The 15,973-nt window shown below is 39.9% G+C and overlaps 1 protein-coding gene across 5 annotated transcripts in view; it reads left to right on the top strand.

Moving 5' to 3' along the window:
- aplp2 (amyloid beta (A4) precursor-like protein 2) overlaps positions 1 to 15,973 on the top strand; it is a 139,699-nt gene that overhangs the window by 33,948 nt on the left and 89,778 nt on the right. For all 5 annotated transcript variants that reach the window (XM_073029601.1, XM_073029604.1, XM_073029602.1 and 2 more), the window contains exons 2-3: positions 3,256 to 3,429; positions 4,716 to 4,845. In XM_073029601.1, the coding sequence (XP_072885702.1) occupies positions 3,256 to 3,429; positions 4,716 to 4,845 (304 nt within the window). The remainder of the gene's footprint in view (positions 1 to 3,255; positions 3,430 to 4,715; positions 4,846 to 15,973) is intronic.

Below are 15,973 nucleotides of genomic sequence, written 5' to 3'. Positions count from 1 at the left end.
TATAGAGCGGGAACATTATCCCACAGCTCTTGAACACAGTCCCTTGACTCAATCCTGATGAAGGGTCTTAGCTCGAAATGTAGACTCTATTCCTTTCCATAGATGCTGCCTGACCTGCTGTTAGCTCTTCCAAAATTGTGTGTGTTGTTCCCAACTAACAAAGCCCAGCCATACCATATGCCTTCCATCAACTTGCATTCCAACTTTAAGAGATATATGGTCTGTTCCGCCACATTGCTAAGAATCCTCCCATAAACTTTGAACCCCATTTTCAAGTTCAGTCACTCCACACTTTGCTGGATTGAGCTATCTGCCACTTCACAGCCCAGATCTACATCCTGTTCATATCCCATTGTAACCTATGACTACCTTCTGCACTTTGCAGATACTTGTACAGCTCGTGGACTCTTTCTGTCTTTGTGACTAAGTTCTGATTTTGTTTAAAAAAATTAGTATTCCACTTTCAATTGTTGAGATTTACTTGTTATTCTTCACATTTATTCAGGTTGTCCCGCAATTTATTTCCTCATTGTTGATCCTCTCCAAATTTGGTATCTTATGCGATATAGAAATTGCACTTTTTGGTTCTGTGGTTTAAATTATTCATTTTATTGGTAAATAGAAATTCTGTCCCTGGGCATGTTTTCTTTCTTAAATATGAATGTTAACAATCTGATTAGCCATACTAGTACCATTTTTCATAGAATAGGTAAATATTTTGTAAGGTGCCTTTGTTATCTGTTCCAAGATTTGTGTAGAATCTGCAGATGCAATCAGATTAGATCACAGGTTTTATTCTGAGATTGAATAGTTTGTGTAAGCATGGCAGATTTTATGGAAGCATGGTAGGTTTTAGATTTAGAAGTCAAAATAGGTTTTTTTTCTTCCCCATAACTATTTTACAAGTTTGAGCACATCTATTAAATCTCCTCCCATCATGCCTGCTCAGTGGAAGCAGTTCATCTTTTGTGATGTCTCGACATAATGCAGCCTCACATCTCTGGTGCCATTTTTGTTTGGACGTTCCCCTCCATTTTAAAACCTTGCATTGTTTAGTGCCCAGAATCAAAGACAATCTGAGGCTCTTAGTTTCTTCAGCTTTGTGCTATGTGGCTCATTTTAAAAAGCCAAAGTTCCTATGTGTTTTGACATTTCACCATCAGAAGTGTTTATTTGACCCAACTGTCCTTTATTCCCAAATCCCGTTAAAAATGGACCAGTATATTAATGGTGTTTCTCTTCATTCTTCTTTCCATGTTCAACTTGTGTCACTCCCATATTTACAAATATGTGTTGGCCTGAATTCTGCAGCTAACCTTCTCAAAGTTTTCAACATCTGAAAGTCCTGAAATACTGAAGAGCTAAAAGCTGTAAGCATAACATGATCCCAAGGACTGTTGATTAATACCATTGGTTTGTTTAATATCACAAATTTAGCAAGTATTAATAGGAAACTATTGTATCAGACTTAAAAAAATTGCTGTATTACTTTCATAGCCGGTGCTAATCTTGAGTTGCAGGAATGAAGGTGCATTTTCATTGACCTGATCAGCTGGCATCGAGTATTGTGGATAATTGTCCTCATATTCACTTCTGTAGTCTTCATGTGCACATGGTGTGTAACATCCAGTTATTGGTTGTTCTGAATGATGTTCTACAGTTTTACAGTTAAAATTGATTGAACATAAAGCCAGCCATTACGTTACTATTGCTGTTGTTGTTGTTTTCTTGCTAATTACACAATGATAGGTTTCATATTGGTAAAGTTGAGAGTGGGCCCGGACAAGACTGAAGCAAATATGGTTCCACATAACCCAAAAAAAGACACAAACATGAGGAAATATGCAGATGCTGGAACTGTTTGAGAGCAGAATTGATGGTGGAGGAAAAAGGCAGATAGCTTGGGCCCGTGCAAGTTTCAATGGCTACACTTTTGATCTGGAGGTTGTGAGTAGAGTTAAAGGTGAAGTCACCCTTTTCGGTAGTGTGGTGCTTAAAATTGTAGCTTTGCCAGCTGTGGCCAAATAAAAAGTCTTATCAAGTGATATAATCTCCTTTTTTATACTTTATTCCTCAGATAATGAATGCAAGTATTTAATGTCTTCACTTTATTCTGGCATCTTGAGGGATTCTTGGACATGTATAAGTGTCCTGTTTCTCAATACACCCATCACACCTCATATTCATTGGTCCTTCCTTTATTGGTCCTCCCTAAGTGCATCAGCTCACATTTCAGGATTAAATTCTATCTGCTCCTGCTCTGCCCATCTCATCAACAGATCAATATTGTCCTGTAAGCATATGACTGTCCTTGTTATCAATAAACCTGACAATTATTTCTCCTACATTCATTGCTAAATAGTTAAATGATGTAGTAATAATAACAACAACATCAGCCCTGATCCCTGTGCTACATCATTGCTTGCAGACTTTCATTTCACAACTATCCTCTACCAGTACCACCAAACTAATTTTTTATCTAATTTGTCAACTTGCCATGAAATTGATGGGCAATTTCCCCATGTGGGACCTTGTTGAAGGCAAGGGTTTCAAACCTTTTTTATACTGTGGACCCTGGCCATTAACCAAAGGGTGCATGGACCCCAGGTTTGGAACCTCTGGCTGAGGGCCTCACTGAAGTGCAGGCAGATGATATAAACTGCATTGTCCTTGATGTATACAATGAAGCCATCAGTGTTTCATTAATGAACTTGTCTTCATTATCCACAGCAATATGGGTAAACTTAGAATTGATCAAGTATGTAACTTCCGAATGCTTTGTGTTGGGGGAAGAAAATCAAATGATTGAAGAATCACTGGAGTCACAGGTCTGCAATAAGCATTGAAGGTTTGTTATCACTGGTACAGAAAAATATGTGTTCCAGAGAACAAAGGAAAATATCTGTTATTGTATCTTTTTCTGGTTTGCCCTTGGCTGACTGCAGGCTAATAATACAAGCACACCTAATCAAGTGATAAATGAGTTATAAAAGGATAGTTTAACCATCTTGTGGATAGATGATTAATAGATTTGGGTCATCCCGTGATGTTTACTAGGCACCCAGAAGACCCTGAGCAGAGCAATGGCTTTAGTATTTAGTGATCTTTCGTATCCTCGGCTCTGTGAAAAGTTATTAGGGCTCAGCAATAGTTGTTGGACAATTACATCGATGTACAAATTCAATAAAAATGAATTTGCACTTGGTGATTCATGAGGGAAGAGTTGCTGGTGAAGGTTTTTTTTCTTTGTTTCAGGCATTGGCAGCCAATACTGCAGCTGGATTTGCAGTAGCAGAACCACAAATTGCAATGTTCTGTGGGAAGCTCAATATGCATGTCAATATTCACAGTGGGAAATGGGAACCTGATCCTTCAGGAACCAAAAGTTGCTTGGGGAACAAGGAAGAGATTCAGCAATATTGTCAGGAGGTGAGTCTTATGAGTGTCTATTTTTTTTATTACTTTTTCTTTGGTGACAATGCAAATTGTGCAAACTCATTCATTTACTCATTCAATGGCCCTTCTGAAGTATAGTGTTATCTATGGAGCCCATTGATAGCATTTATTTCCCGGATAAAAGCGAAATTCCGCAAATGCTGAAGATCTATGGCAACCTTTTAGCACATTGACCTTCATAACTCATATTGAGTACACGAGTTGGGATGTCATGTTGAAGTTGAACAAGAAGTTGGTGAGGCCTAATTTGGAGTATTGTGTGCAGTTTTGGTCACCTACCTACAAGAAAGATGTCAATAAAATTGAAAGAGTGCAGAAAACATGTACAAGGAAGTTGCCAGGACTTAAGGACCTGAAGACCTGAATTTAAGGGAAAGGTTGATTGGGTTAGGGCTTTATTCCCTGGATCTTCGGAGAATGAGGGGAGATTTGATAGAGGTAGACAAAATAATGAGGGGTATAGATAGGGTAAATGCAAGCAGGCTTTTTCCACTGATGTGTGAGAGGTGAAATGTTTAAGCAAGCAAGTTTTTTTGTATAGCACTTTTGAACTGCAAGACAGTTCAAAGTGCTTTACATGGAACAAGACGTAAAAATCAACCATCAAATGTCAGACAATAAATAAGAGAGTAAAATCACACAAAAATAGATGTGATAAATAGAAGTTATAGTGCAGGAGATTCTAATTAAAAGCTACACCAAAAAGAAAAGTTTTAAGCCTTAATTTAAAAGCTTAAAGTTGGGGCAGACTTCAGATCCTCTGGAAGGTTTTTCTAGATATGTGGAACATAGTAACTAAAAGCTATTTTGCCATGTTTAGTTTTGACCCTGGGGACGGTAAGCAGACCTGCCCCAGATGACCTGAGAGCTCAGAAAGGTTCATTACGCAGCAAGAGATTGGAGATGTATTTTGGCGTGAGACCATTCAGTGATTTCCTCCCACAGTCCAAAGACTTACCAGTTTGTAGTTTAATTGGTCATTATAAATTGTCCCGTGATTCAGCTGGGGTTAAAACAGAGATCGCTAGGCAGCGTGGATGGAAAGGCCTTTTTCCCCACTGTATGTCAATAAATAAATTTGCATAAGAATTTCCACACTTGTCATAAGTTAGAGCCATTAATAACTGTAGGTCGAGGCAAACCAGAACATCTGTACTGGATGTTGCTTCCCAGTTAAAAACCTTAATTTAAGGACATTGCTGACTAGTACAGAACAAGTAGTATCTGTATCATATAAATGTCACATTTCCTTTTGTTAGGTTTATCCTGAGCTTCAAATTACAAATGTGATGGAGGCAGACCAACCAATCAGCATTGAGAACTGGTGCAAAAAAGGAAAGAAAAAATGCCGTGGTCATACTCATGTGGTAATTCCTGTTAAGTGCCTGGGTAAGTAGAAATCCCTCTTGACCCAAAACCTGCCATTATATTGGAAAAGCCGCCAACAATAGTGTGTATTCCATAATGGTATTCCAAAACAGGAATCTTAAAGATAGTTGCAACAAAGGTACTTGATGTTTTATTATTGTTTCAAACTATGTACTGTTAGTTGCTCTCTCAGAAGTATCATTGGTAGGTATCAGACTAATTGTTTTATAAAATACCCAACATTGACCTTGAAATAAATTGCAGAATAGGCTGTGCAAGTGGAGCTTTTGCCAGGCTGAGAAAGGGTTTTTGAAGATCAGAAGATCAAGACCAACTCTAAGCTTCTGGTCGAGAAAACTATAGTCCTCCCCTCCTTGCTATATGGAGCAAAGTCACGGACAACATACAGCAGGCACTTAAAATCCCTAGAAACTTGCCATCAAAGATGCCTCTGAAAGATGCTGAAAGAGCAGGTGTACTAACTCTAGCATCCTGAGGAAGCTAACATTAACTCCATACCACAACCTTAACTCAACACAAATTGCAATGGGTCGGCCACATCATCCATATACCTGACTCCTGCCTCCCTGAACAACTCCTGTTCAGGCAACTCAAGGATGCAAAGGAAAAAGTGGTTCAAGGACAATATTAAGACCCACCTGAGGAAGTGCCACAGCAACCTGAATGGATGGGAGAAATTAGCACAGGATAGGGAAATCTGGAGAAGGACTGTCCGTGAGGGGACTGCACAGTCTGAAGAATACCACCACTGTGCTGCTGAGACTAAGCGGCTTCAACGCAAGGAGAGACTGGGAAAGGAACAACCAGCTACATCCATCACCACCTCAATGACCAATACCTGCCAACACTGTGATAGGACTTGTAGATCACAGATCGGCTTTTTCAGTCATCTCAAGACCCACAAGTGACCAGATCAACCACCAGGAGAAGAATCATACTCAACTATGAGTGATTGCTGATGATGATGATAAAAGACAACAATTAAATGAGTTACTTTCTAAGTCAGTGTACAAAACATGCTAGAACGGGCCCTTTGGCCCACAATGTAGTGGCAAACTAAATTCGTAATTGAGTGGCCAGCTAAGCATCCTGTCTGACTACATATTCATATTCCTGCATTCTCTCCACATTCATGTACCCATTGAAGAGCCTTGTAATCATTTCTATCATATCTATCAACACTATCACCCTTGGCCCTGCCCTTAAATTTTTAAAGAAAAATTGGAAACCAAAGAAAAATATATTATCAAATGAGAAAGGGGAAAAAAATAAATGTTTAAATCATGAAACCACTCTATGTAAGAACAAAAAGCCTGCCATGTGCACCTCTTGAATTTTCCCCCCTCTCACTTTAAATTCATGCCCTACTATAGTGGACATTGACCCTGGGGAAAAGATGCCAGCTGTCTACTTTACCTATACCTCAATCTTATAAATCTCATCAGGTCTCCTCTCGACCTCTGACACTCTAGAGTAAACAACACAAGTTTATCCAACCTTTCCTTTTACCGCATGCCCTCTAATCCAGGTAGCATCCTGGTAATCTGCTTCTGTATCCTCTCTAATACCTCAATGGCATCCCTTTAATGGGGTGACCAGAAATGAATGTCGTACTCAAAATGCATCCTAACGAGAGGTCTGTCTAAAGCTGCAACTAAACTTTGACTATTGAACTCAATTCCTCAACTAAGGAAGGCAAGCATGCCATATGCCTTCATTATTACCCTGTGTAGCCACTTGGGAATTACAAACCTGGACCCCCAAGATCCCTGTGTATATCACCGTTCAGGGTCTTGCCATTAAGTGTTCTGTCCCCTGGCATTTGATCATCTAAAGTGGAACACTTCCATTTGGCCAGGTTGAACACCATCTGCCATTTCTCTGCCCATATCTGCAATTGATCGATATCCTGTTTTATCCTTTGCCAGTCTTCTACATGAGCCACGACACCACCAATCTCATCATCTGAAAACTTATAAATGACCTGGATGAAAATCTAGGTGAATGGATTCGTATGTATCACAGAGATCCCAGTATGGATCCTTGTGGAACACTAGTCACAAACCTCCAGCAAAAGCAAGTAACATTGACCACTACCCTTTCTTCTGTGGGCAAGTCAGTTCTAAATCGAAATGCCCAAGTCCCTGTGGATTCCCATGTATCTATCTTCTGGATAAGGCTCCCATGAGGGACCTTGTAAAACATTTAAAATCTACCCGGACAGTATCCACATTTCTACCTTCATCAGTCATCTTCGAGGAACTTGTAATCAAGTTATAAGGCTTGACGCTCCACACAAAGTTGTGCTGCCTGTCTTTAATTAGGTTCTGCTTTTCCAACTGCTCATAAATCCTTTCCCTAAGAATCTTCTCCAATAACTTTCCTGCCATTGATGTGAGACTCACCAGTCTAGAGTCTACAGGGTTATCCCTATTTCCATTGAATAATGCAGCATTAGCTACTTGCCAGTTCTCCCAGACCTAACCTGCAGCAAGAGATGACACAAAGATATTGGTAGGGTCCAACAATCTCATCTCTTACCTCTCAACCCAGGATATATTCACTTATCCACCTTTATGTTCTGCAAGAAATCCAATTCTCCCTCCCTATCTCACAATACCTAGTAAATTAGTACAGTCTATACAGTCCTCCATATCTTCCACATCCTTCTCCTTGGCAAACATCTATGCAAAGTTCTCATTTTGGTCCTCACCCACTTTGTCCACTTCTAAACAATTCTCATTTATACTTGAGAATTGCAACCTCTTCCCTGATATCCTCTTAATATATTGTATGTATGAATGTCTTGGGATTTTCTATGATCCTACTTGCCAATGAGTTTTAATGGCCCTTCCTGGCTCCACTTATTCCTTTTTTGAGTTATTTTCTGGCTGCTGTATAATCCAAGCACCATTTGATAGTTGCTTCCTAAACCTTACATGTTCTTCCTTTTTCTTCTTGACTAAATTCACCACCTCTCAAGGTTCCCTTACCTTGCCATCCTTGTTGCTCCTTCTGACTGGAATATATCTGTCCTGTACTCTGTGCAGTTGATCTCTAAACACCCTCCATGTGTCAGATGTGGCCTTGTCCAAAAGCAGCTATTCCCACCCAATTTACTCTTTCAGTTCCTGCCTAGTACTCTCGTAACATGTTCTGCCCCACGTTCTGCTCTAAGTTCATCATCCTTGGCCATCATACTCCTAGCATTAAAATAAACATACTTCAACCCATCTATCCCATCGTGTCTGTTAATATATGCTCCTACCTGTTCTTACTGGTTATGATGTCTAGCTTCCTCTCAATCCCTCCACTTTGACCTGGTGCTCTGGTTCTCCATCCCATTGCAAAACCAGTTTAAATCCTCCTATGCAACACTAACAAACCTGTTCAAGATATTGGTTCCCTTCCAGTTCAGGTGCAACCTGTCCCTCTTGTACATAGAAACATAGAAAATAGGTGCAGGAGTAGGCCATTTGGCCCTTCGAGCCTGCACCGCCATTCAGTATGATCATGGCTGATCATCCAACTCAGAACTCTGTACCTGCTTTCTCTCCATATCCCCTGATCCCTTTAGCCACAAGGGCCATATCTAACTTCCTCTTAAGTATAGCCAATGAACCAGCCTCAACTGTTTACTGTGACAGAGAATTCCACAGATTCACCACTCTCTGTGTGAAGAAGTTTTTCCTCATCTCGGTCCTAAAAGGCTTCCCCTTTATCCTTAAACTGTGACCCCTCGTTCTGGACTTCCCCAACATCGGAAACAGTTTTCCTGCATCTAGCCTGTCCAATCCCTCTTGCCCCAGAAGAGGTTCTGATTACCCAAGGACCTGAAACCTTGCGCTCTGCACCAGTTCTTCAGTTACACATCTATCTGTTCTACCTTTCTTTTCCTGACCTAACACGTGGCACCATGAGTAATCCAGAGAATGCTACCTTGAGGTCCTGTTTTTCAGTATTTTTCTTCACTGCACAGGACCCCTTCTCTTTCTCCATGTCATTGGTGCCAATATGTGTCACAACCTGGATGCTCACCCTTCCCCTTGAAAATATTCTGCAACTACTCTGAGACATCCCTGACCCTGGTATCCACATACCCAGGATGCCACACATCATCCTGACAAATCTTTCACAGCCATGGAATCTCCTGTTTGACCCTGTAACTATTGAGGCTCCTATCATGATTGCTCTGCCTGACTTTACCCTTCCTGCTGAGCCTCAGCTGGTCATGGTGCCACTAATTTGGCTGCTGCTGCATCAAAGGGACAAGGCAATGAAGGTACTAAGAGAAGAGTTAAAGAAGGAAATGATTCAGATGCAAATACAAGCCTCGGTCAGTGAAATAATTCAACATCAGCGATTAGTGCAAATCAATTAAAATTATTCATGACAAATGTTATGAATTGTTCCAAGCAGGCAAAAACTGAAATGGAAAAGATAAAAGTGATAGTGAAGGCAGCAGTGAGGTTTTAGTATACGAGAGAGCTATCATGTGAGAAAGTGCAGGAAAAATGAATTGGAATGATCCAAGTCTTGAGGTTTATTTACAAGGTAACATACTAATCCTGTTAATTATTCAGTAGAATGCCAGAAGTTTAATAGCTAAAGGACAGGAATTTGAGTTATGTGAGGGATTTTGCTGAGAAACCAGATGTGATATGTGTGCAAGAAACATGGCTTAAGCCAACACTAGATTTTGTAATTAATGGTTATGATAGTGCACAAAATAGGAGAGGGGGTGGGTGTGCAACTTTTGTTAAAAGGGGTTTACAATATAGAGAACAAAAGAAAGAAGAACTGGAGCACCTAGTAACCAAAGAATGGACAAAGGAAGGTACAGTTAAAATCATTAATATCTCTAATCCTTGTTTAAAAATAGAAATAGGTTTACTGGAGCAAATTGGTACCCAGGGAAATGCAGTTTGGTGTGGGGGTTTTAATGCACACAGCACATTGTGGAGGAGCATGATGACATTAATGAAGCAGTGATAGAGGAACTCGTGGAAAAGGAAAATCTGGTGTGTACAGTATAAATGTTGGAAGTGAGACAAGAGTAAATTTTAACGCTTGTTCTGAATCAGCTATTGATTTAACATTAGTTATGGACCTTTAGCAGGAAAGTGTTGATGGGAGGTTTTGAAGGAAACTGCAATAGGTAGTGATCATTATGTAGAAGAGGAACAGAAATAGTGATAGATCAGGAAGTATACTGGAACACCAGCTATGTGAAAAGGAGGAAAGTTTAAAGAAATAAGTGATTAGCAATGACAGAATATTGAGGTCAATCAGGATGTGGATCTTTTATGTGACAAGATTGTAGAACGGATAATGACAACGGCAACAATAAGTATACCAAGGAAATGGAATAGGGCCTAAAAGAAAATGGTACCATTGTGGGGAAGCAATAAGACATTGTAATAGAGCATTTAGAAAGTTAAAGGGGATACACAAAGACCTGGGTTACAAGGAAACATTATGAGAGAACTTGGAAACATTAGAAACAGATGGAAAATTTGAGGGTGCATTAAATGTGACGTTCACCATGACAGTTCTTGGGAAAAGTAAAGAAAACATCCCCTGAGAAGGATCAGGTAAGTTTTGTTATCTAATTTGAGTGAGGAAGTCATTTTAACGTTATTTAACAAGTTCTGGGGAAAAGGAAAAGTACGTAAAGCATGGAAAGAAGCAAACACAGTTCTGATATGTAAACCAGGCAAAAATCCTAATAATCCAGCAAATTATAGACCTCACATTTATGTAAAACCACCGAAAATTGATTAATAAGAGATTGACATTTTACATTGAAACAAAATGGGGTATTTTGAAATATCAGAGTGGGTTTAGGAGAGGAAGGGGACAGTTTTATGTCCAGAACATGGGGTGAGGAGGGCTCAATTGGACAGAGAAAGCAGTCTTTTCTGATGTAGAGAAAGCATATGATATGATGTGGAAAGAATGTTTGGTCATCAAATTGTATAAATTGGGAATTAGAGATTGAATGTTAAACTGGATAAAAGATGTTTTAATTGGTAGATCTATCATGGTGCAAGTAAGGAAATCTATGTCAAACAGATTGTGGAAAATGGAACCCTGCAGGGAAGTGTTGTTAGTCCATTATTATTTGCTATAAATACAGTTGCAAGAAAAAGTTTGTCAACCCTTCGCAATTATCTGGTTTTCTGCCTCAATTACATATAAAATGTGGTCTTATCTTCTTCTAAGTCACAATAATAGATGAACAGAATCTGCCTAAACTAATAACATGAGCAGTTGTACTTTGTCTTTATTGAACACGTTGCTTAATCATTCACAGTCCAGGCTGGAAAAAGTGTGTGAACCCTTGTATTTAATAACTGGTAGAATCTCCTTTAGCAGCAATAACCCCGCCAGGTGTTTTTTTGCAAACTAAAGATGTGCAGCAATGTTTTTCATTATTGGAGAGCAGCTGTTTCCTCTGTGTTGTCCTTCCAGGAGCACCATTCTTGTTCAGTGTTTTTCTTATACAGAATACTTGAACAGAGACTTTAGCAAGCTCTAGAGATTTCTGAAGGTCTCTTACTGTTACCCTTGGGTTCATTTTCATCTCCTTCGGCATTGCATGTTGTGCTCTTGGTGTGATTATTGTAGGATGCCCACTCCTAGGGAGAGTAGCAACAGTACTGAATTTCCTCCATTTGCAGACAATTTCTCTTACTGTGGACTGATAAACACTCGGGTCTTTAGAAATGCTTTTGTAGCCTTTTCCAGCTTCATGCATCTCTACAATTCTTCTTCTAAGGTCTTCTGAAAGTTGCTTTGATTGAGGCATGAAGCACATAAACAGACCTTTCTTGAGAAGACCAGGCTCTGTCAGTAAACTGACTTTATGTGTCTTTTTTTATATAGGGTAGGACACCTCTGCAACCCACACATCCAATCTCATCTCGTTGACTGGAACACCAAACAGCTTTTGTAGAAGGCATTACCCTAGAGGTTTACATACATTTTTTAACCTAGACTGTGATTGTTTGAATGGTGTACTCAGTATTGGTGAGAAGAAGTACAATTGTGCGTTACTTGTTTAGGTAGATTGTGTTTGTCTATTATTGTGACTTGGATAAAGATCAGACCACATTTTATGAATAATTAAGGCAGAAAAACAGGTAATTGCAAACTTTTTCTTGCAACGGTATTTTCTGATATAAAAGTAGTATTGGAGAATCATTATTTAAGGATGATGGACTGATGTGGAAAGGGGGTGGGACTGTGGAATTTATAATAAACTTCAAGGACAATACGTGGGGGGGTGATTGATAAGTTCGTGGCCTTAGAAGAACTAGCACATTTATTTTTCCCACATTTACACACTTAGTCCAGCGGTCATGGAGCATACGGATCCCTTCTCTGTAGAAGTCGGCATCTTGGACCTCCAGAAGCAGTCCACAGCATGGGGTGATTGATAAGTTTGTGGCCTAAGGTAGAAGGAGATGCGTTATTAACATTTTCACTCAGAGTTGAACAGCACTTGCATGTAACGAGAGCTGTATACCTCATCTCCTTCTACTTTAGGCTACAAACTTATCAATCATCCCTGCTGTGGACCACTTCTACAAAGAAGGGATCCATAAACTCCATGACCACTGGACTGTGTGTGTAAATGTAGGAGGGGACTATGTTGAAAAATAAATGTGCTAGGTTTTCTAAAATTGACTCCTACTTTAGGCCACAAACTTATCAATCACCTCTCGTAGTTAAGATGGAAGATTGGGCATTAAAATGAGGATTTAGATTTTCAGCAGAGAAATCCAAAGTAATGTTTTTCACAGAAACGCAAGGTTGTTATAGCAGGTGATTTTAACTTTCCACATCTTGACTGGGATCCCATACTCTAAAAGGAATAGATGGGACAGAGTTTCTCAAATGTGTTCAGGACAGTTTCCTTAATTGTTACATAGAAGTCCCAATGAGAGCATATGGGATACATGATCTGTTATTAGGGAATAAGACAGGGCAGGTGACAGAAGTTTGTGTAGGGGAACACTTTGCATCCAGTGATCACAATGCCATTAGCTTCAAAGTAAATGTACAAAGAAATAGGTCTGGTCTGCAGATTGAGATTCCCAATTGGAGAAAGGCCAATTTTGATGGTATCAGAAATGATCTGGCAAGTGTGGATTGGGACAGGCTGTTTTCTGGTAAAGGTGTGCTTGGAAAGTGGGAGGCCTCCAAAAATGAAATTTTGAGAGTAGAAAGCTTGTATGTGCCTATCAGAATAAAAGGTAAAGATACCAAGTGTAGGAAACCTTGGTTTTCAAGAGATATTGAGGCCCGGATTAAGAGAATAAAAGGAGGTGCATAGCAGGTAAGTAGAAACAAATGAGGTGCCTATGGAGTGCAAGAAATACAGGAGAATATGCAAGAAAGAAATCAGGAAGGCTAAAAGAAGGCATGAAGTTGCTCGAGCAGACAAGGTGAAAGAGAATCCTAAGGGATTCTACAGTTGTGTAAAGTGCAACAGGATTGCAAGGGACAAAATTGCTCCTCTGGAAGACCAGAATGATAATCCATGTGTGGATCCAAACCAGATGGGGGAAGGTCTTAAGTGAATTCTTTGCATCTGTATTTACTCAGGAGATGGACAGTCTATAGAAGTGAGGTAAAGTGGCATCAACTTCATGGACCCTGTATAGATTACAGAGGAGGTGGTGTATGTTACCCTGAGGCACATCAGGGTAAATAAAATCCCCAGGGCCTGACAAGGTGTTCCCACAGACCCTACGGGAGGCAAGTGCAGAAGTTACTGGGCCCCAAGCAGAGATATTTAAATCATCCTTAGCAACAGGAGAGGGACCAGAGGATTGGAGGGTAGCCAATGTTGTTTCGCTGTTTAAAAAAGGCTCTGAACAGAAAGTAGGCTGATGACTCTGATATCAGTTGTGGGAAAGTTATTGGAAGGTATTCTAAGGAACTGGATATAAATGTATTTGGATAGACATGGACTGATTATCAGTGTGGCCTCATGTGTGGTAGGTGATGTTTAACCAATCTTAGAGTTTTTCAAGGAAGTTACCAGGAAAGTGGATGAAGGTAAGGCAGTGAATGTTGTCTACATGGACTTTAGTAAGGCATTTGACAAGGTCTCACATGGGAGGCTGATCAAGAATGTTCAGTCATTCGGTATTGAATTGAGGTAGTAAATTGAATTAGACATTGGCTTTGTGGGAGAAACCAGAGATTGGTAGCAGATGGTTGCCTCTGACTGGAGGCCTGCAACTAATGGTGTGCCGCAGGGATTTGTAATGGGTGTTTGTCATCTATATCAATGATCTGGATGATAATGCAACTGGATCAGCAAATTTGCAGATAACATCAAGATTGGAGGTGTAGTAGACAGTGAGGAAGACTACCATGGCTTGCAGAGGGATCTGCACCAGTTGAGAAATGGCAGCTCGAAATTAATGCAGACAAGTGCGGATGTTGCACTTTGGTAGGACCAACCACCATAGATCTTACTCAGTGAACGGTAGGACACTGAGGAGTGTGATAGAACCTGTATATCTGGGTGTACAGGTCCATAATTTGTTGAAAGTGACGTCACAGGTAGATAGGGTGTAAAAAGAGGCACATTGGCCTTCATAAATTAATGCACTGAGTACAGAAGATGGGATGTTATGTTGAAGTTGTAAAAGATGTTGATGAGGCCTTATTTGGAGTATTGTGTGCAGTTTTGGTTACCTACCTACAGGAAAGATGTAAATAAGTTTGAAAGAGTGCAGAGAATTTACAAGGATGTTGCTGGATCTGGAAGACCTGGGTTACAGGAAAAGACTGAGTAGGTTCGGACTATTCTTTAGAACGTCAAAGATTGAGAGAAGACTTGATATACTAAATTATGAAGGGTATAGATAGGGTAAATGCAAGAAGGCTTTTTCCATTGATGTTGGGTGGTACTAAATGGGTTAAGGGTGAAAGGTGGAAAGTTTAAGAGGAACATGAGGGGAAACTTTTTCACCAAGAGGGTCATGAGAGTGTGGAATGAGCTGCCAGCACAAGTGGTGCATGTGAGCTCAATTTCAATGTTTAAGAGAAGTTTCGATAGCACATGGATAGTAGGATTATGGATCACTGTGGTCCAGGTACAGATTGATGGGAGTAGGTAGTTTAAGTGGTTTCGGCATGGACTAGATGAGCCAAAGGATCTGTTTCTATACTGTAGTTTTCTGTGACTCTATGACCAGGAAGAGGACAGAACAACACTTAAAACTAAAACTTTATGGTAGAGAAATAGAAAGTGTGGATATCTTAATTTTTAGGAATTTGGTTTGATAAAAGACTCACATGGTCAACTCATATTTTGGAAATAATAATGAAAAGTAAGAAAGTGCTAAATGTGTTTAATAAGAAAGGAGTGGGGAGCCGATTGGAAATATATCTCACTCTCACTCTCACACTATGCTATATGGATCAGTATCACACAGTATGCTCAAGAAACTGGATACAATTCAAAGTCAAGCACTAAGGTTAATCAGTGGGACAGTAAGGGTAATACCAGTGGTGGCAATGCAGGTGGAGTTGGGAGAGACACCTCTGGAACTGAGAAGGACACAGCTTGTGTTAACATACTGGGTAAACCTCCAAGAGCATGGAGAAGATCATCCAACAAAACAGCTTTTAGATCCATGCTGGGAAAAGGAAAGAAAGAAAATCAGAAGTTTTCATGGACTATGGAAGGAAAAGCGGAAATGACAGGAATTAGTGAGTGCTACAGTGCCTTTTCCTGGGCCACCTCCATGACTGTGTGATGCACCAGAGACGGATCTTCAATTATTCAAAAGGAGGCAGAAAAATAGAGAAATGATTTTAAATCAAGATATAGTTGAATCTTGGGTAAATAATAATAATTATGGATATTTACAAATATACACAGATGGTTCAAAAATGGTAGTAGGAGATGAGGGGTAGGATTGGTAGCGCCTGGTTTTAACATGAACAAGCAGGTGAGGATAAATGATGATTTCTCAGTGTATACAGGGGAAATCTCAGCTGGATATTAGCTTTGCAGTGGGTGGAGAAAGTGAGACCGATGCGAGTTGTAATATTGTCTGATTCAGGCACAACAATCAGGAATCTAAAAGATTTGCATTCA

This window comes from Hemitrygon akajei, chromosome 26, assembly GCF_048418815.1.
Source record: "Hemitrygon akajei chromosome 26, sHemAka1.3, whole genome shotgun sequence".
In the NCBI taxonomy this organism is placed as follows: domain Eukaryota; kingdom Metazoa; phylum Chordata; class Chondrichthyes; order Myliobatiformes; family Dasyatidae; genus Hemitrygon; species Hemitrygon akajei.
Note: the sequence above shows the minus strand (reverse complement) of the source record. Positions and strands in the feature narration are given on the sequence as shown.